This window comes from Camarhynchus parvulus, chromosome Z (genome assembly GCF_901933205.1).
Source record: "Camarhynchus parvulus chromosome Z, STF_HiC, whole genome shotgun sequence".
Lineage (NCBI taxonomy): Eukaryota > Metazoa > Chordata > Aves > Passeriformes > Thraupidae > Camarhynchus > Camarhynchus parvulus.
In genome coordinates this window covers 6,003,596-6,024,768 of record NC_044601.1, presented here as the reverse complement: position 1 = coordinate 6,024,768, position 21,173 = coordinate 6,003,596, and the positions used below count along the sequence as shown (strand labels likewise).

Genomic DNA, 21,173 nt, shown 5'->3' with positions numbered 1-21,173 from the left:
GGAGCAACACAGTCCGCTGAAATCCCTGCAGCAACCAGAGCAGCGCCTTGTTCATCTTCTCATTCCTTCCTCATCTTCAGAGGATGAAGAAAAAAATACCAAATAATAATAATATTTGGGAGTTTATTATTCATTTATCTTAGCTGCCCAGAGCTAGAGCTAGTCCTGCTCTTTTCATCTGTCCTGGCAAGGACTAGATACCTGCAAAATCTCTTTTTTGGGAACACTGCTTCCCAGATGGGAAGAGCTGCACCTGTATAGAACTACCCTGTTTGAAACAGACCTCATAGAATCATGGAATTTGGGTTGGGACTTCAAATATCACCCAGTGCCACCCCCTGCCATGGGCAGGGACATTTTCCACCAAACCAGGTTTCTCAGACCTCCATCCAACCTAGCCTTGAGCAGTCTGAGGCAGATGCCTGGCATGAAAAGCTTCATCTTGGAAAACATCTGCCTCCAAATTCAGGTAAGAAAGGGAAAAGCAGATGGAAGGAAAAGTCCATTATAGAAATCAGTACCTGGTTTAGGGGACATTTTTTTGATCTCCCACTTCATTTGTACACTGGGATGAATATTGTATAACCACCACAAATAATACTCTCTGAAACTGTGCAGATTATAGAAAAATGCCCATGCCTGAGTTTCTCAGGCAGCTGCCAGCACCGCAGGATGATTTCAAACTCCTAGCTCACTTTTTTTTGTCAGTCTTGGAAAGAAGGGAGCCATTTTGCCAAACTGTGTTATTTTTTATGATATGTGGATGGACAGTCACTAAGGGATAGGCTAAAAATACTAATTAATTTTCATTCCTGACCTAAGCAAGATTTCCAGCTTTTAAATGTGACAGGCTGCTCCAATAGTCTTCAGTGCCACCTGGCATCTAGGACTATTTTTACTGCATAAGCCTCATTTCCATCAGAATGGGGTTCAATATGACCTTTACATAATTTTCTGATTTAGTCTATATTTTGCTTGGAATAGATGGAAAAGTAATTAGCAAGCTAGCTGCAGGCACTGGAAAAAAATTAAAATATGCAGTTGGAGAAGAAAAAAGGAAAAGGAATTGCTACAAATGCGTAAACCAAGTTCAGCAAGACAGTAAATCTGTGGTACAATCCCTGGGGGAATGGCAAATCCTTTCCCTTAGAATAATTCTGAAAGATGATTTCCCTCTTTGAAATGTGTGAAATGGAAGAGCTTTGCAGTCCACAGCAAAATCACTGTGGCCCCAAAGACAGCCTGGGAGCCGTCACAAAACCACAACTCCAGATCCTGCTGTGCAGTGGGCAGGAAACTGAAGTCCTTGAGACTTGACCAGACGCATCCTTGATGCTTTGAGGGTGACACAGAAAGCAGATTAAACATGTCGTGCTTTTATTTTTAAAGTTTCATTTCAAGAACTTGAAAAAAAAACCAAAAACAAAAACCCAGAAAAATCTGATTTGGTTTTTCTTTTCAGATTGTCATGAAATCATAGAATGGTTTGGGTTGGAAGGGACCAAAAAGATCACCCAGGTCCAAAACTCATCATAAGAACCATTGAAGTAGGCATTACCACCCCCCCCCTTTTTTTTTTAATTTTTTATGGTTTTTTTTTTATTTTTTCCCCAATTAATAAAAGCCTCTTAATAATGCGTCTCTGGGAATTATTTTCATGGAGAAGAGAGACCCTTCTGTGAAATTGTGAAACCGAATTTCAAATCCACATCAGTCAAGTATTTTAAGGACAAAGAGGTGGTATAGTTATTATATAAGGATATAAGCATAATTTTCATGTAAATATTAATGCCAGTATGATCTCAAATGTTTTTCATTTCAATTCTTAGCCTCATTCCCTAAGAACCAAGGACACAAAATGCCCAGAACTTTAACCAAATGGATCTCACCTGCTCTTTGATGAGCAGGCAGCGCCAAATGGCAAAAGAATTTTCTGACGTGAAGCAAGGAAAGAAAAGGAAAAACTGATTACCTGTTCAAGGTAATAAATATCAAATATCAAAAGTCAATATTACCTCTTCAAGGTAATAAATATTCACCTGTTCAAGAAAAGACCTATATGATATTTGAATTATAGAATTATAGGCTGGTTTGGGTTGGGAAGGACCTTAAAGCCCACCCAGTGTCCCCCCAGCCATGGCAGGGACACCTCCCACTGTGCCAGTGTCCAGCCTGGCCTTGGGCACTGCCAGGGATGCAGGGGCAGCCCCAGCTGCTCTGGGCACCCTGTGCCAGGGCCTGCCCACCCTGCCAGGGAACAATTCCTCATTGCCAAGATCCCATCTAAATCTGCCTATTTTTAAGCTGTCTAAATTGAAATTATTTTCAACTATCTCATATAAATCTGGTTAAGATTGGTGGCGAATGGAACCCTCATACCTTCCACTTTATATTGTTATGAAAAAATCAAAACCACAAAAATTTGATATTCTGAATATCAAAGCAATATTAAACTGCTACATGGGATTTTAATAATAATATGTCTAGTGTTTTAAATCTATTAAAAATGACAGTCCAGTAAATTTTTAAATGCAAAGATATTTAGATAGAGAAAACTAATTCGTTGACAACATTTTAATAGTATACATTCCATTCTGTTGTTTGAGGTTTTTTTTTTAACTCTACATGTCTCATGAAAAATTTTATCTCTGAGGATCCAATAATTGCACAGAAATATTCTCCTAAGAGTCATCAGGGCTGTGCCAAGCAAGTCAGCTTTGAAATATCTATTGACTGAAATAATTTACATTACCTTTAATTTTTCATTGTTTAAAATCTATTTTCTTTCTGTAAATGATATTTTTTTAATTCCGTGAATAAAAAGACAAACACCAAGACAATGTTTTGGTATCCCCCTTTAAAAAGTTAAACACATGAAGTCCAAAGAAGAAAACAAGCACCAGAGAAACCTGGAGTTCTCCTAGTGGAACAGAGCAAGCAAAGCATGTAACTTGTTTTTTTATTTTTATTCTGGAATTTAGGTTTCAGGTATTGCTTAATACCATGCTCCTAGAGTAAGGGTAATGGGTAAGCAATTAAGGGTAAACTCTTAATAGTTTTAGATTTCTATTTCTCATGACTTTTTGATAACTGTATTATGTCTAGTACAACTTTCATCCTGGAACTTGTGCTCTTCCATTGCAATTCTTTTCTAAAATGCCATTAATTTCCTTTCATAAAAATAAACTTAATTCTATAGATTTTTTCAACAGAGGTATCTTTCATTTGATAAGACATTTTCAACTTTTTTTCTTTCTCAAGAGTGATTTTTTCCCTATATTATTTTCTTATTTTGGAAAAACATGCTAAAACAACTTTTATGTAAGTCAAAAATCTAAATGAAGAGGGAACAGGTTAGATCTCACGTGGAATTTTGGAAGGGTAATATAATTTTCCTTATATACACAAATGTTCAATGCAGCTTACATACTCTGCCACAAGGTTGTTGAAGGGATTATTTTTTAGTAATGTGTTTGAAGAATGAGGCCCTGTCCTGTAGCAAATCTTTAATCTCTACAACACCTAGACTTAATTAAGACAATAGCAAAACTCACCCTGTAAAAGAGCTTTCGTTACCATGAAACTTTAAATGTGTTTGCATGTGTTATATAGATTAAAGGCAAAGATGAAAATGCCACATTTCCTAAAGCATTATAATTTTAAAATTTTATAATAATAATAATAATAATTATAATTATAATAATAATAATAATAATAGTGGCAGAGGCAAGGAATGGCTCCAGTTAAGTGATGATCCCAAAGGAGATGTATTTATTACCTCAGTCAAAATCAGTGTGTAGAGACAAGTGAACAAACTGCTGTGCTCTGTCTCATCAGGTGTTGGAAGAATTACTCTTTAATAATTGCAGAAACTACTCCAGGCTCCTTGAGGAATCCATAAAACCATGGGGGAAACATTTTTGGGATGAAAATCTTCAAACAGCAGGACATCCAGCAGGAGTTCCTTGCTACATTAGGCTTTGAAAAATACTTGTCAACAAAGGAGTCTCCTCCTGGCTCAACAAACAGCTTTCAAAAACTCATGTCACATATGGATGGGGTAAAAAGACATGGAAAAGAGAGAATTTTCATGAGATTTTCCTAATTCTATTAAATAATTATTTAATTAAATAATAATTTATTAAATTATTTTATTAGATTTGATTTTAAGTCAAAACAAATTAAGAAATATGGCGAACTGACTCAAAATAGAGTTAGATGTCCACAAGGACATAAAATCATAGGTGTTTAACTGGAAAGAAAAAAGAGATCTGGAATAATGTTTACCCAGAGGCATTGCTAAGGAAAACTTTGTTGGAACTGTGAGGAGTACTGGAAAAACTCCTTGAAAAAACTCTTTTATCTTTCCTTGTAAAGCAACTTGGGTGAAAAACATCAGGTTATAATTAGAGTTCATAATTAGTCTGAGCACTCTGAAACTCAAGGAACTCCAGTGAAAAATAATTTCTATAGGGAGATAACTACAGGGCACTTACTATTACAGGATTATTAATCTTCAATTTACAGGTTACAACACTCAAAGTAAAATTTTAAAACTTTGCTTCTACAAGATTCCTCACAGATGGCATTGTCAGAGCACTTAGACCCTATCCCAAAAAGCAGAGTATGGGAAATAGCAGTGTTTCATCTCTTTGGTTAAACAGGAAAGGAAATTTTAGTTCTGATCCTGATCACAGGTCAATTAATAGTTTGCAATTTTCATAAAATGTCAAAATAATTTTTAAAATCTTCATAAAAATATTAGATGCAATTTATCCTACCTCATGTTGTTTCACAAGTGAAGGCATTTGTTGAAAAAATACTGTGTGCATTGATTGTGATTAGATAATGATTAGATAAATTTCATTAACTGAAGGAAAATTGCTGCACTTTTTTTGTGGAAAAGAGCAAAACCTGGTCTTGTATAAAACTGTCTCTACCAGGCACATGGCACTGAAAGGCTCTAGGTGAGTGCATGAGGTTTTGAATGCAGTTTCTATTTATTTTTCTGCAGCCCTGCAACTTCCAAACTGCATGGCTGCATTCCTACCCTGAGGGAGGGGAATCTGCTTTAAGCAGAACCCACAGTTTTACAGATGCCAATAGAATCTGAGAAATAAGCTGTATTAATACAATCCTGTAAGAGTGCAGAACTAATCTGTGCACTTTCAAAACAGCAACATCTGGTCATATCTTACAGCAAAATCAATAGGAACCATAAATTATGGAGCGTCTGAAGAGCTTGCATTGCTTCTAAAGTTTTTAAGATAGAAATTAATGTTAGATTGCACTTTATGCATGGATTTTTCTCTTAGTATAAATCATATCTGTAGTGCAGCCCACGTGGCTGTGTTATAAATTCCACTTCCCTCCTCTTGAACATTTTCAGCTGATGTGGCTGGGTAGCTTGCCAGATCACAGTTAGGGGCTCTCACAAATACAGCAGTGGTGTTCAGAGAGGGACGCCATGTCCTTGGGAGATGCTCTAAAAAAATATGTGTATTTAAACCATTTCCCTAAAGGGAGAAAGGCTGGGGGGTTTGTTCTTTCCTAAGTAAAAAAGCCCATCCTTTTCTAATGCTTCTGTTGAATGGCTGCAGTAGGTTTCTGCTAAAACACTTTCCATGAAAACTCCAAGACTGACAGATCTCACAAGAAATGGAGAGTTGAAAGTTGATATTTAGTAATTAGAATGCATGTCCATGGGAGTGTGTGAGTACTCTACATTTCTTTCCCATAATTCCTCTTTTTTCTCTCTTTTGCAGTATTATGTCTTATTCCAGTCCTCCTTCCTGCTCATTTTGCTGCCACATTCACGTTTAAAGCTCCCTTCTGCTTCTTTCTGTATTCAGTTCTAGTCTTAACTACTCTCCCTCTCTCACATTCTACTCTTGGCTTTGTTCTCTGTCCTTTCATTTATTATTCTCTGCTGTATCCTAATTACTTATATTGCTCCCAAGTTGTAGGTTAGCGCTGTAAACAGTGTTCAATCCTTCCTTGCCATCTTCCTCTCCTCATTCACTCTCCTCACCTTTTCTCTTTTGCTCCTCTGGAGGCCTTTCCTTCTTTTAACAAGCCACTATAAAGTGATTCCCCATTTATTTGATGTTTTAGCTCCCTGAGTTTGTACAACTCAGTGCCATTTCAGATATGTTAGGCTGCTCAGTGGCATCCTTCTCTGGTACACTGTCTTCTTTTTTCCTTTAAATACTCCCCAGCTAATGGATTGCCAATTAATTAGAAATAGTTAATCTTCACAATAAAATAAACACGATGCGTTTGTGTCTCTCTGGGAGCTCCTAAACTGATTTTTATGACTGTGATGGTAACCATTCTCACTGCTTGGCAGCTTGTCAATGGAAATAAAAGTTCTCTGAGCAGATACCCCAGCCATCATTTGGAGAATGTTTTCTTTGAGCATGATGCTTCTGCATCTGCTGCCTTTCTTTTCCCTTCCTTCACTGCTTGTTCCCAGCTCTTTAAAGGATGTCAGTTTTGGGGCATCATCCAAGTGACTGAGTTTTGCCAGCATAAAGACAAGGAAAAAATCTAACATAAAAAAAATTTTTAAAAAATCACTGATTTTTTTTTTTTCTTTAACTCCTGATTGAATCATTCTGTTACCTGAAGCTTGACATGGCAGCTTAAGCATGGAAGAAGGAAGGAACATGCCACTGATATTTTTAAATGCTACAGGAGAATTGTGTTTCCTGCTGACTCCAAGTTGAGGAGAAGGAGAAAAAAAAGGGGGAACAGAAGAGGATAGATCCCAGCTGTGATATTTGCCAAGTTACACACAAAATGAAACAGGCTACAATGATTTTAGTAAAGGCAGCTCTCAAGAAATGGTTGCCACAATGCAGATGTGATGTAAATAATTCATACCTGCTGAAGTTGGGTCCTCTTCAATGGAGGCTGTGCAAAAAGGTGTCAGGAGTGGGGAGGGAGCCAGGGACAGGGAATGGGAAGAGGAAGGAAGGGAAGAGAGAGAGAAAAAAGAGAAAAAAAAATACAAATGAAGAAATCCATGTAAATGCTAATGGTTGTATTATTTACATTTTCTTAACATAAAAGCAATTAGATATAACGAAAAACTTTATTCTCATAACCCTCCACCCCTTCTGTTCCACTTCTTTCCAGCTTCTTTCCAGCCTGATGGGAATTGCTGATTCTGAAATTGGGCAGTTAGGGAGCCAAAGTGGCAGTTTTGGGGTGGGCTGGGTGATTGTCTGTCTGTCTGTCAGGCACACAGTACTGGGCTCCCCATTCCAGATGTTTATTTTTCTGGGAAAAGCAATAAAAAACCTGTCTTCACCTCTCCCTTTTGTTGACAGATAACCATTAAATTGCCTTAAGTTACCATCAAAAAGCACTGGTGGCTCTGGGCTATCTATTACCCTCACATTCAAAAGAGGGAAACAGACATACTCCCAGCAAAAGTGAACTTTAAAAGTACATCAGTGACCTAATTCTTTCTCTCCTTTTAGTCAGTGTGGTTTATATACACATCACAAAATCGGTCTCTTCACTGCCTTGAAAAACTTTTGGATGACAGTAAAAGCTGAATTCAAGTGTTTCTCACTTGGATACCGTGAAAAGGACCCTGAAGTGAGAGAACTCTCCATAAATGTGACATAGAGATATTAAACACCTGTATCCCTACTTTTGCTTTTTCCCTTTAATGACTGCCTGCTGCCAGTTGAAATAGGAGCTCCTCTTGTTTTGATTTCTTGCAGAACCAGCTCAGACAACTCTCCTTCATCCATGGCAAGCATTGATCCACCCTGGCAGAGCCTGCACATGGCATGGCTAAAAACTTCAAAAATTTCAAACATTTCCTCAAAGACCACCACCACCACGCTTGGTAAATTGACTTTTTTTTTTTTTCCTTTTTTTACTTTTGCTATCACACCATGTTTTATGCAGGGAGAAACTAGGAGAGGAGCAGAAAGGCCTTCCATTTGTTTTTTGGCAAAAAAATTTTCAACAGGCACCAAGTGCAATTGAGAGAGGCCATAAACCCCTTGGTTAATTCAGCACAATATTCTGTATGCAACTGTGTGTGACAACCAGTGCTGAACACATCAGTTATTGCTAATTGCAGAGTAGCATGGTGTCCTTTTGGGGACTGTCACATCTAATAGAGAGGAAATAATGAATTACCCTCTCAAGCACCAGCCAACCATCTTGTCTCTAACCACAATGGTTGGAGGTACACAGGTGATTTTTATTTCTAAAGTTTGGCGTTCAGATAGACCCTGAAGAAGGTTACACGGAAAAAAAACATAACATTATGTCAGACATAATTTAAAATGGCCTAAACATGGTACTTAGCAGAGCCTTGCCTTCTGTAGCTCCTTAGTTAAAGTTTGAAAGTGTGTTTTGAAACTAGATTAACCCATTATGCTGTGTACATATGTAAAGATCACCTCAAGCTTTAACATGTTTTTTAACTACTTAAACTAAATTTAAATAAAATGTGTTTGTGGTAGTAGAGGATTTCAAGGTAATCAAAGAAAAGAAGGAAAATACCGTAACACTCTTTTTAACTTGAACTAATCAGCTAAATCATTAATTTAACAATATGAAAGCTCATTATAAACACACACAAAAACCCCCAAAAACCAAAGAAAGCAACCAACCAATCAAAAAAAAGGCCAAAGAACCCTGCTCCTCCAAACCCCACAAAAACAAGAAAACAACAAGTCCCCAAACCAGAATATTTGGAATATTTAAATTTTAGAAAAACAGACTCTGAAGTAAATAACAAACTAAAAATTAAGTCAATAAAGTAGGTTGCAATTTCTCAGGGTACCAGTGGAAGAGACAACTACACAGACAGAACAGAACATGAAAGCAGGAAGTCAAAATTTTACAAATGCCCCAAATCCATATTCGCTTCCAGCTCTGCTGCTGCTTGAATGAAAAATAATTCAAAGTACTGGAGACTCTGCTTTAAAACTGGTTAAACAAAATTGTCCAATTATACAAGGAATATTTATTCCAGTAACCGTTTCCTTCAGACTGCTATTTGAATAATATTCTGAGACTTAATTATCAGGATGAACAGCAGCATTAGCAATTCAAAGCTGGGTTCTGTTGCTACTCTGATGGTTGTTTCAGAGGGACCACTCTGCACTTAGGTACACATCTAAATAAAACAGGATAGCTGAATCTCAGCTGAATAAATCACTCAGATGCCAAAATGGCTATGCCAATGATGTTACTTTTCTGTTTATTTAATTAATTTTGGCTGTTTGATTGCTGGTTTAAGCTCATCCAGGAATAGACTGTTCTTTTTCTGTCTCAGTTAGAGTTAGTGAGAACTGCTTTTGCAGAAAGACCTAATTCTACTTGTCAATACTGCATTTCCTAGACAGAAATTAAAGATGAGTATTAAAAATGGAGGTGAAAATGCAGTTCTGAACCTCTTCATGATTCAAACAGACTTCTAGAAAAATTAAATTAACTAAATCTCTTGCTTTTTGTGACAGGACATTTTTACCTCCCTTTAGATTAATAAACCATGTTTAAAAAAACAGTACTCAAAGAATATACCTACTTTTGCTCTATCACACCAGCTCAAATGCAATATCAGCACTCTGCTTTCCACTTAAAGAAATTCACCAAATTACCACACCAAAAATTTCCTACACGACAACACCTTTTTTTTAAATTTTTTTTTTTCCCCATCAGCAGTGATTTAAAACACTCAGTAATTTTAAAAATCTATTTATACAGTGACTCATCCCCAGGGTAATTATCTGTAATTTGCTCTTTGCTTGTTTCGGAGGAGGGGAGAGGGGGTGAGATGGAGTTGCCTTGCTCAGCTGGGCTGGCAGAAGATGGTGACTCAATGCTGTGGGTGGTGGGTCCCCAACAGCCTCCCCCACCAGAGGAACCAGTAATTTAACAAAAAAAAAAAAAAACAACAAAAACCAAAAAAAAGCCCCCAAAAAAGTCACAGACATCCCCAAGTCATGGTCTTATGACAGCGCTGCAAGATCTTAAGCTGTAAATTGCTCTACAGCTTTAAAGCTTTTTTCACAATTTGTCATTGACAAAATACAATAAGATATATGGCGGGAAATATATTGGATTTTATCTTCTTCAGAAAAAACTCTGATGTTCACTTGGCAAGACTTAATTTTGTTTTTCTAAGAGGAGAATAATGCTGCATGACATAAGTGGGATAAAAAAAAATAATCAAGAAGACACGGGCAGGTTTGGAAAGCTTGAACCAGGTGACATGTCATCCAACATTAGTTTAAGAGAGATAATGCAGAAAGGCAATGCTTGGAGAGTATCTGAATGTCTCTGCCAGACTCCTGATTATTCCTGTTACAATGGCAGAAACCTTGACAGGTCTAGGGGAAAAAAAAATCTGAATTTTGAAGCATAAATATCTCGGTTTAGGCAGATCCAGTGTAACAGCCTGCTATGCTATGTTATATCTTATGACACATTACACTAGCTTTGCATTATATTAAATTTTGTGGTAAGTTTATATTAATGTGAACTTTTTTTTTTACATTCAAATAAAATGTTAGACTCATATACAAAGAAATAAACTTGGATATATATGGCATTATCTCCATGGAAAATCTGTTCAAGAGGTCCACAAAATTGTCCAAAGGAACAGTAAGCTCCAAGAGAAAATAACATTTTTCTGAATGCAGCATCACAACTAAATTATAGTCTGCTCAGCATTAAATCTTAGGTGTCTCAGAGGACCTGTGTGCAAGGAAGACTGACTGACTCCCAAAAATCTCAGCTGTAGTCATTAAGAATGTGATTTTAATGCTACAGACGTTCCACTGGAAACACGTGCCTGAGAATCCTGTCTCTTCCCTCTCTCCACATCTGACAGAATTCAGCATCCACAGGCCCTTGGAGCAGCATTTTCTCCATTCCTGCTTCAGCTGGCCTAGCTGCTTTTGCACTCATTCATGAGAAAAAGGGAAAAAAAAACCCCAAACTAAACCCAAAACATAGCAAACCCCTGAAAAAATGCTAGAAACACCCCAAAGAAACAGACAAAAAAGGCACAACAGAACAAACAGAAATCAACAAAAACCAAGCCAGAAGGAGCACGCCAGGCCCCTCACCAGTGCATGGCAGGGATAACTTTCCATGAACTAATGAAACTCTGGTTGGCTGACAGATGTTCAATGGAAAACAAATATATTAATTAAGAACCCCCAAAAATGGCCCTTGGCACTTATTGGAGAAGATGTATCACTTTCCCAGAGGTTTACATTGATTAAGCACTTAAAATCTATGACAAAAACTTACTTTTTCTTCATTGTTTTATTTCAAGAAAAATAAATTCTAACAAAAAAGTGGGTGTCTGGGCAAAATGCCATGCATTATTAAAATCTAGTGTCTTAAAAGTACAATAAAGCCGTCTCGTCCATTCTCACTGGTCTTCCTTTTTTACCAATCACCAGGGCCCTCAGTGCTGAATGAGAATATGTTTAAGTATCAAATAAAAAAATTATTTAGGTGAAATGCTACATTTTGTAGAAGACAAGATTAGATAATGATTTTTTTTTTAGGTACCCTCACATTTACACCTCTCTAGAACAAGGAAGGAGTGCCCTGGTATTTGTCAGGATGATCTTTCTTGTGGAAAACAGCGTAAAGAAATTAAGTTTTAAAGCAATTCTTGAGTTCTTACTCAGCTCCAGTTCTTGCCACGGATTCCAGTGCTGCCAAAGGCACAACAGTACTGAAAATTGTAATTCTGAAACCAGGAGTATTGTGCCATGGCCTGAAATATCACAGAGTTTTACACACACACACACACACACACACACACACACACGATGCCATATACAGATTTGAGAATATGTGAATAATGCAAAAGAGCAGAAAATGTAATGAGAAGGTGCCCCTGGCACTTTGGTGTCCAAAAAATAAGAGTACTCAAAAAGGTAAAAGTTGATAAGGCTGCAAATCAGTGTGCAAAACTCTCTGCTTCTTTAAGTGTCAAAGAGCGCTCTCCAGGAAACAAACGAATAATCTTAAAATAAAATGCTAAAAAAAGGCTGCAAAATGCAGTTACAGAAGTAGGTACCTGCTAGCATCTGTTACTGTGGATGCAAAAAAACCTACCTGGGAAATCCCCACAGTCTCAGACAGAAAGCTTTGCCTTTCAAGCCAAACAATTTCATCCTTTCATATTTCAGTCACTTGCCCAAAGCTGTTTCACTCGGTTGTTTTGTGTGTTTTAAGGGAAATTTTACTACCTGTTCTTATGTGAATGCGGAATTTTAAAACAACATCACATACCCCACTGCGAAGTCATAATGGTGATAATACTTTTTATTTTATGGCTATTCTCCCACCTGAGGGAGGAAACAAAAAACGCAATAAAAGCCCACTCAGATGTTCGCAGAAGGTTTGCTGGCTCTGGGCTGGTACAGGAGGCTGGGTTATGTCTCTTCGTGTGGCATTTTATCTGTACCACACCACTTGAAAGTGTTCAATACACAACATCCAGCAGCATAAAAAAGGATTCAAAAGGCCATAAAAAATGCCCCAAAGAGATGAGGAAATAGCAGCTAAGATAAATAAACACCAGCTCTATTCAGCCCTGTAATGTCATTCACTAATCTCAATGCATGAGCTTTCTGTCATATTGTTTGCCATTTTAAACCCCAAAATAACTTCAACCAGCTGGCTTGCTGCCAGGCAATTGCACCCAGACTGTCCACTTTGCCTTGTGGAAACACATACTGGGAAGTTACATAAGTACACAGGAAATCACAGAGACTTCCAAACCCAGAAATTTCAGGATAAATATGAATCCTGCAATTTTCAGTACTTTCCCAAACACTTTGTGAGTTTTGGCAAATTACCTAATGTGCCAGTCGCAAAGATTGTGCTGCCATCCTTTCTGGGCAATGGAGGCGTAAAAACCAGCAGGCCAATAGCAACTTTATCATAAAACCATTAAGATTGGGCAACACCTCTTAAAACATTGAGCCGCCAATATTAAAATCTTTATTTGGAAATTAGATGAAAAGGACTCAGTAGTCACAGTTTCATAGAAAATACATCTTAATGAATAAAACTCCATAGGACCAGGGGCATACAGTTCTTGGTGGGAATAACTGGCTTCATTATAGGTCCTACAAAAGAATTAACTGCTTTTTTCTTATATTTATTCACAATAAGTCTATATTACTCTGTCCAGCCTGACTGGCATTTTGCTCTAATAACACAACACCATCTCCATCACAGGAAACCTGAACTGTAAATTGCATTAAGGTGCCAAGAGGAGAATTCAGAGGAGCAGATGGCAGATGAAATGAGAGATGTGGTGTTGGAGGGGTCCCATGCAGGGAGACGTTTCTTTGGTTCAGTCTGTGGGTTTTAAGTGTTTTTTGGTAAATTCAGGAACAAAGAAAATGCTCCACCATAAAGCTGCACAGCATGAGCACAGGTGTGGGAGAAGAATTAAGTCCTGGTGCAAGAAAGGCAAAGAAGGTATTTTTAACTGAATAAAACACTATTTTCATTGTTCAGGTGGAGTTTGGAGACTGGAACCTCCTGCTTAAGGAATAAAAGAAACACAAGTACTCTCTTCTAACTTTTCTGGCTGGGCAGAAAGAAAAGAAGATCCTATAAACTTTACACCCAATATTTAGTTTATATTCAACTTCACTACAACCAGAATAAGTACCTATCTGAATCCACTATTGTTTAGCATTGAAAAATGTACATTGAAAAATATGTGTGATGTAGGCTGTGGCAAAACAGTGTCAGTAACACTCAGTTTCAATAGAACACTGCCCTAATCTAGACCTCAAAAATTTATTACCACAGATCTGGGGTTAAAAACAGTAATGATAAGCCATATATCAATTTGTCAAAGGGTATCTGCAGAGGCCATGCTGAAGCCAGAGCTCTTCAAAAATAATATATTGTTCTGCCCTAAAATATGACAGGCAAGGAAGCTTACTTTAAACTTTGGCCAATTTGAACAAATTTCTGTGTCCTACACTGGTTTTACTGAACACACAAACTTCTTTGCTGACACCTGTACTTCAACAAACAGGAATGCCAAATGAGAATCATGCTCAAGTGTAAAAGAAGGTGATTTTTTCCCTCTTTCTCATATGAGCATGGCTTTACAAGGTGCAAACTAGGCACAAGGAGCATGATAGGAAATAAAAAAAATTACACCTGGTGTGAGTTTCCTTTATTCTTCTCAGAAATGAATTTTTCCTCTTAATTTTTCATCTATGTAATTCTTATTTTTTTCAGAAAATGACTAGAAATTGAGGCCCTTTCTCATAAACAAGGGAAGATCATTTAGACTGATTTTTCTCTTATCTTGGTGAATAAAACAGTTGACTGGAAGCCAACACTTCACCAGCCTCTCTGAATTCACCCCTGAAAGAAACATTTTCACAGCAGCCATCAGTGAGCACTCTGGTGCTCCTTCATGCCCTTCACTTTTCATTAGTGTAGGAGTTGGGCTATTGATTTTGAGTTCTTCTCTTCTTTTTTTTTTTTTTTTAAGATGTTTTTATTTCATCCTGAGCATATGGATTTTTCCATGTCTCACCCACTTCCCCATACATTCCTCAGAGCACATTTTTTTTCATTTTCAGTGCAGGTTTTTGGGTTTCCAAGGGGTGCTTAGCACCCTTCCTTGTGGCTGCAATTCAAAACTGCTCCCAACCAGCGCCTCCTACTCGGAGAAAAAGAAAGAGCTGCCAGGCTCTGGAGTGCTGTGATAAAATTCTGCCCTTCATTTTGGATTTTCCCCTCTTCTGTTCTGCAAACAGATGGCAAAACCTCGCCCTGCTGGAAGGAAATAATCCAGCTGATGTTGGATGGGGTCTAGAAGTCTTCCACACATTCCCATCTCACTGCGCTCCGTCGCGGCCCATCACAAAAACAAGGAGTTCCGCTATAATCTGTTCTCCTTGGCACTGGAAATGCTGGAAATGCTTTTAACTTGGGTCGTTTCAGGCCAGAACAATGGAAATCAATACTTTTTGTCCTTGCTCCTGGGTTGCCTTGTGCTTGTCAAAAAAAAAAAAAAAAAAAGGGTGTAAAGAAACGGGGCATGCATAGAGACAGCTGGGTTGGAGTGCCAGGACAAGGGGGAAAGGTTTCAGACTGAAAGAGGAAAGGGTTAGATGGGACGTTGGGAAGGAATTCCTGGCTGGGAGGATGGGCAGGCCCTGGCACAGGGTGCCCAGAGCAGCTGGGGCTGCCCCTGCATCCCTGGCAGTGCCCAAGGCCAGGTTAAATGGGGTTTGGAGCAGCCTGGGACAGTGGAAGGTGTCCCTGCCATGGCTGGGGTGGAATTGATTGGGCTTTAAGGTCCCTTCCAACCTGAACCATTCTGAGATGCTATGGTTATTGAAATATGCTAAATTTAAAGGATTGATTTTCTTTCTTCCTCCATAGTCTTCATCCCAATTATTCAGGGTAAATACATTAAGTGTGTCTTCCTGGAGATCTGGGAGAATGACAAGCAGATGCTCCACGTGGTAAAGAAAGCCTGGGTTGGAATTTGATTGATTTTCATTACTGTTAAATACACTAACAAAAAATAAATTACCAGCTTGTCTTCTCCATCAACTGCTCAGTTCAGGAGAAAATCTGAAAAATAATCTTTTGTTGTTTGTTTTCCTGGTTTTTTAGGTTTTTTCCCAACACTTACATATTTTAAAAAGAATACATTAAGTAGAATTGGAAAACTTTTTATCTGGGTCAACCAAAAAAGTTTCCATACTTGTAGTAAGTCAACTCAACTTCAATCTTTTCAAGAGGAAAAAAAAGAAAAATCATTTTAGAGCACTTTTTTAAAAGTAAAAAATTAGGCATCAATAAACACTGTCTCAAAAATTAAAATAAAAATAACACATTTTCACAAACATTTTCCTATTTTTTTTAGGTTGCACTGCTTTCTGTTAGTTTTCAGGTCAAAGATATGTGTTTGTTTTTAAAGTTAAAAATTCCTTCTGAATTTAACACGCGCTCATGAATAATTTGCATGGCCCCCGTGGCACTTTCCAGTTAATATTCATGCAAGGAAAAGTTCAGGTTCAGAACTGGGTGATCCAAATGCTAACAGATGCAGTTTTACTGCATTGTCAGTTGCTCAACTTTATACAGCATTATTAATGTTAACATTAAATACTGACTTAACTAAGTCAGTGGAGTTGCTGAAATCTAACAAGGGCTTAAATTAAAAAGACAAAATGCAAAAGACAGAAATTAATTCCGAACACTTACTTATCCCTCACCAAACCCTTTGTTCACCAGGAATTTTTTGACGATTTTACCAAACAGAAAATATTCCTTTTAATGAAATCCACTGGAATATTAAAATTTACCTTAAACCGCCTATTATAAAGTCTATGTTAATTACTGTATACAGCACTCTGCAAACGCTTTCTACATCAAAGATTGTTGTGACTAAGTTGAAGGTACATTGAAGAAATCAGACATAAAAAATATCAGTCATGAAATATTCATCCGTTGAGCAAATTGCTGCACTTCATAAATATTCCATGTTTTAACCTAGTGAATTTTATCCATGACTCTGCATTAAAAGGACACAATGACACACTACAGATTTTAGAAAACACACAAAAACCATACATACAGACTTACATGCCCTACTCTAGGTAAGCTGACGGAGAAAAGTGTCTGCTAAAAGTAAACAGCCAATATTTGGCTGCATTTTCTTCACTTATCTGTCTTCTTCCTGATTCTCTGTAACACACAAAGCTCTTTAGGTGAGATGTATTTTGTAAGTACAAAAGTTACTGGCTGAATTTATTGTCTCCTGCTGACCTGGAATAAATCAATGAAATACACATTTATATTACTTTTCACTAGCTGTGCTTCTTTTACTGTACCACCTCTCAGCCTAAGAATTATCCTAATGCCCCTTCACACTACTTTATAAAGTAGATATCCACTGAAATCACCAGAGTTTAGTCTAGCCAGGACCAAATCCCAGCTTGCAGCTCCAGGATAATTAATTCCTCTGCAATTAGGTCAATCTTTCCCAGTAGGAAGTGACCCTGTAAATGTTGCTGCCATTTTGCCATCACTAATGCAAACCTCAGTGACTGAAAGGCTTAGTGAGGTTATTTCCAGCTGTTTCCCAAAATATTTTCACTCTCCACTCCACATGCAGCCCCAGATTTCTGGGGGAGGCCAGTAGTTGCTGGAATCTCTACGTAAAGGGCATCATCAGGTCTCAAGAGAAGAGTTTTTCCCCCCTATTTGGTTTATTGTTTGTTTGTTTCATTGGGTTTCCTTTGTTTAATGTGGGGGGTTTTTGTTTGGGTTTTTAATTTTGGCTTACTGTTGTGTTTTTTGGTGGTAGTGATTTTTTGTTGTTGAGGTTTTTTTGGTTGTTGGTTGACTGGTTGATTGGTTGGCTGGGTGGTCTTGTCTTGTTTGGGTTTTGGGTGTTGGGTTTTGGGGTTTTTGTTGGTTTATTTGTGGGTTTTTTGAGTTTATTTGGTTTATTTAGTTTTTGTTTGTGAGGGTTTTGTTGAGTTTTTGTTTGGGGTTTTATTTTGTTTGGGGTTTTCGTTTGTTTTTTTTTGTTTTTTCTTTTAATGTTTTTGGGGTTTTTTGTTTGTTCATTCATTTGTTTGTTTTGAAATTTGGCTTGGTTGTTCCTTTTTGGGTTTTTTTTAACACTTCCAGAAGCTTCTGTTCTCCCTGGGGCACAGGACTGCTCAAAGTGATGAACTTTCCTTTTCTTCTTCAGTCTTGTACCTGAAGAAGTATAAGACTGAAGATAAGAAGTATAAGACTGAAGCAAATTGACACTTAAAACTGAAAAACTAAAGCAAATTGAGTAACTTGGTAAAAACTAAGAAATAGCAGATGCTCTTTGTTTGCAGAGAACATTAAAGAGGAAAGATGTTAATGGTGTATCCTATCCATGTTATCCATAAAAACTGAACAGTAAACTTAATGAAAAGAAAGTTTTTTCTGTCCATATTCTTTATTCTTCAGGTTCAAAAGTCCTCTGGCCTTTCTCAGACACCTTGAAGCCTGTAAAGGATATTTCTGATCAATTTTCTTGCTCTCCACTGCATAGTGGCATAGGGAATGCTGTTCGATCCCTTAAAAAAATCTGAATTATTGATCAAAAAAATCCTTCTGATCAAAATCTTGAAAACCAGTTACAATTTCTTACTTCTGCAATAAAATTACACTTAGAAGTTGCCACAACCTTATACTTTGTTTTCACAGGTTGTTTTTCTCTTTTTCTTTCCAGCAAGAACAAACATCATCACCACAGTGCCAGTTTTACCTGGTGTTATGATAACCCAGGGATTCATCTGGACCCACAGCGAGCCCATGTTTAAAAACACCTTCTAAACTGTGTTGAAAATGGTCAATAGTTCTGAAAAATTGCAATTTCCCATACAGTTTTATACTGAATTACAGTTTGAATCTGGGTTTGAATAATATCTGCAATATCCAGTTGACTGGTTGGCATGTGGTTCTTCTGGGTGTCTGCAGACCAGATCAACACCTTTTCCTGCTTAATGCCTTTTCCATCAGCAATTTGTGTTGTAAATATAATCTTTTATATTGTAAATATTTCCTATTCGCCCACTGATCAAATAATTGCAGTATCACAAAATCATTTAAGTTGGAAAAGACTTCCAAGATCATAGAGGCCGATCTGTGACCTAGCCCCACATTGTCACCTCCCTGGTCTTTCTGGCCACACTATTTTTGGTACAAATCCTGCTGCTGTTTTATATACCATCCATTTTCCATCATCTCACCCACTCTTTCTCAATAATAAGAATAAATTTCGCAGTCAGTGAGATTCCTGAACATTGAGATACAAAACATCTTTAAAAACAAAAAAAAAAAAAAAAGTAAACACATAAAATTAGTTTCGTAACTCATATAATGGTTTTAAAACAGATTTGGGTGAAGTTTTCTGATTCTTGTGTCTACATTTCAACAAAAGCTTGAATATGTCAAAGAAAGATAAAATTAACAGAAATGTTACCAGAACAAGAAACAGTAGAAATAATCAGAGGTAAGGGTTAGAATGATCTGTTAGTTGGTTGATAAAAACGTAAATAGATAAAGCACCTGAGCACTATTTATATACAGAAAATAAATCCAGTGCTGAGAAGCTGGTTTTGTTTGTTATTTGTTTAATTGTTGATGATCACCTCAAAACAAGAAATGACATTTCTAGATGAAACTGTGACTGCAGATTGTACCACAGTGGCACTCAGGTAAAGGAACAGGGGAAGAAAAAAAAACCCAAACCCTGAAATACTCATAATCTAAACAATGCTATTTCCCAGCTACTTCTAGAGCAGAGCTTCCCTCACCTTATCAAAATCCCTTCTCCAAATCCCCTCTTCTTCCTGGATTTATCCTATTTGCCAGCTTCCTGGGGAAGGCAGAGCTTGGGGGTGTCTCTGGGCTGCAGGCAGCAATTTTTGGGTGTGATGGCTCGCTGTGATTTACAGAGGTCATCCTGCACCTCCTAATCATGGCTTGCTCTGCTCCTAATGGTGATGAATCCTCACAGACAGCCACAAACCTAACTGTGCTCAAGTTATAACTGGTGAATAATGGGCCCTGAACACCTGTTACAAATGTTTAAGGGCACACAGACTATTGTTTTATATTTTTTATTTGTTCTAGTCTCTGTGAATGCATGGCACCTGTTTCCTCAGGTCCTCTGCCAAAGGGATTGGTGACTCTTCTCCAGTCTGAGAGGATATTCCCTCTGCTCCCAAACAGTGGAAATGTGTGGTGCTGTGGCTGATATAGTCTACAGATCCCATTAAACTGCCAAAAAACCTCAATTTCCCTGAAGTTTCTCTGGAACTGTGCAGTCACTTCCCTCTCCCTGTCTTGTGATGCTGTGTCACTGTCATATTTTCTGAAAAATCCCTTTGCCAGGATTTCTTCTCCTGGGAAGCTGAGAACCCTCATAAAGAAAGAAAAAATAATATTATCTGATTTGCTTCTCCTGCGTTTGCTGCTTTAGAATGTAGTTTAAAAATTGTTAATCCAACTTGTAAATTGTTTTTACTTAATAACCAATCACAGTCCAACTGTGTCAAAACTCTAGAAACAGCCACGAGTTTTCCATTAGCATCTTGGCAGACCTTCTGTAAGTATCCTGTCTCTATTCTTTAGTATAGTTTCAATATAACATAATATAATTATAATATAACATAACAGAATATTATTATATAATATTACATAATATTATATTACATAATATTATATTATATTATATTATATTATATTATATTATATTATATTATATTATATTATATTATATTATATTATATTATATTATATTATATTATATTATATTATATTATATCATATCATATTATATCATATATATTTAATATCATATAATACTATAAAATAATAAATTAACCTTCTGAAACATCGAGTCAAATTCATCATTTCCTTCCTGCCACATAAAAAAAAAAAACAAAAAATACCACAATGCTGCTCAGCTGCTTTGCTAGGCTGTTTTGATTCCTTTTAATCAGTCTCCCTTCATCACTTTGTTCTCACCAGGCAGGCCATCACTGCTACGTTTCACTGTGCTGCACTCTGGTTTTCTATTAATCACATCCTCTCTGCTGCTCCAGTTCTCACCAGACAGGGTGTTGCCACTGTGACTTGGGTACCACACACACTGGCTAACGATGTGAAAAATAATTTTTTTTCCATGTTTATGTTGCTAAATTGTCCCTTTCCTGCCCAAATATGGTCGTGAAGGCTGTAAGAATGCAAATAAACTAGATTTATAGTGTCACCCACAAGTCCTGTCTCCTCTCCTACTCAACCTGTAGGGTTCTTGGGCTCCAAGCAGAACTGTCACACCAAGCCAAGTGCTTTCAGCACAGAAAATGTAGATTTTAGGGCTGCCAAGTCAAAGCAGAACAGTGCAGCTACTGTGGACCATTTTTGAATGAACGCAGATTATGAGAAATGTAGATGCAACACTCCCTGTTACAGAGTATGAAATTAGCTTCAGTGGCAAATGAAATTATATTAAAAAGGACATTTAATTCGAAGCTGATTAGCCATATTATGGTATTTTTAATATGTATTTTTCCTAAACAATGGTCAACTATTTCTCCTAAATTATTGCCACCAGTTTG

At 37.3% G+C, this 21,173-nt stretch overlaps 1 protein-coding gene across 2 annotated transcripts in view; it reads right to left on the bottom strand.

The window, feature by feature from the left end:
* EDIL3 (EGF like repeats and discoidin domains 3) overlaps positions 1–21,173 on the bottom strand; it is a 239,395-nt gene that overhangs the window by 136,938 nt on the left and 81,284 nt on the right. Inside the window, exon 3 of one of the 2 annotated variants that reach the window (XM_030968997.1) lies at positions 6,886–6,915. The exons of the other annotated variant lie outside the window; for it this stretch is intronic. Coding sequence (XP_030824857.1) covers positions 6,886–6,915 — 30 coding nt within the window. The remainder of the gene's footprint in view (positions 1–6,885; positions 6,916–21,173) is intronic. 2 annotated transcript variants of the gene reach the window in all.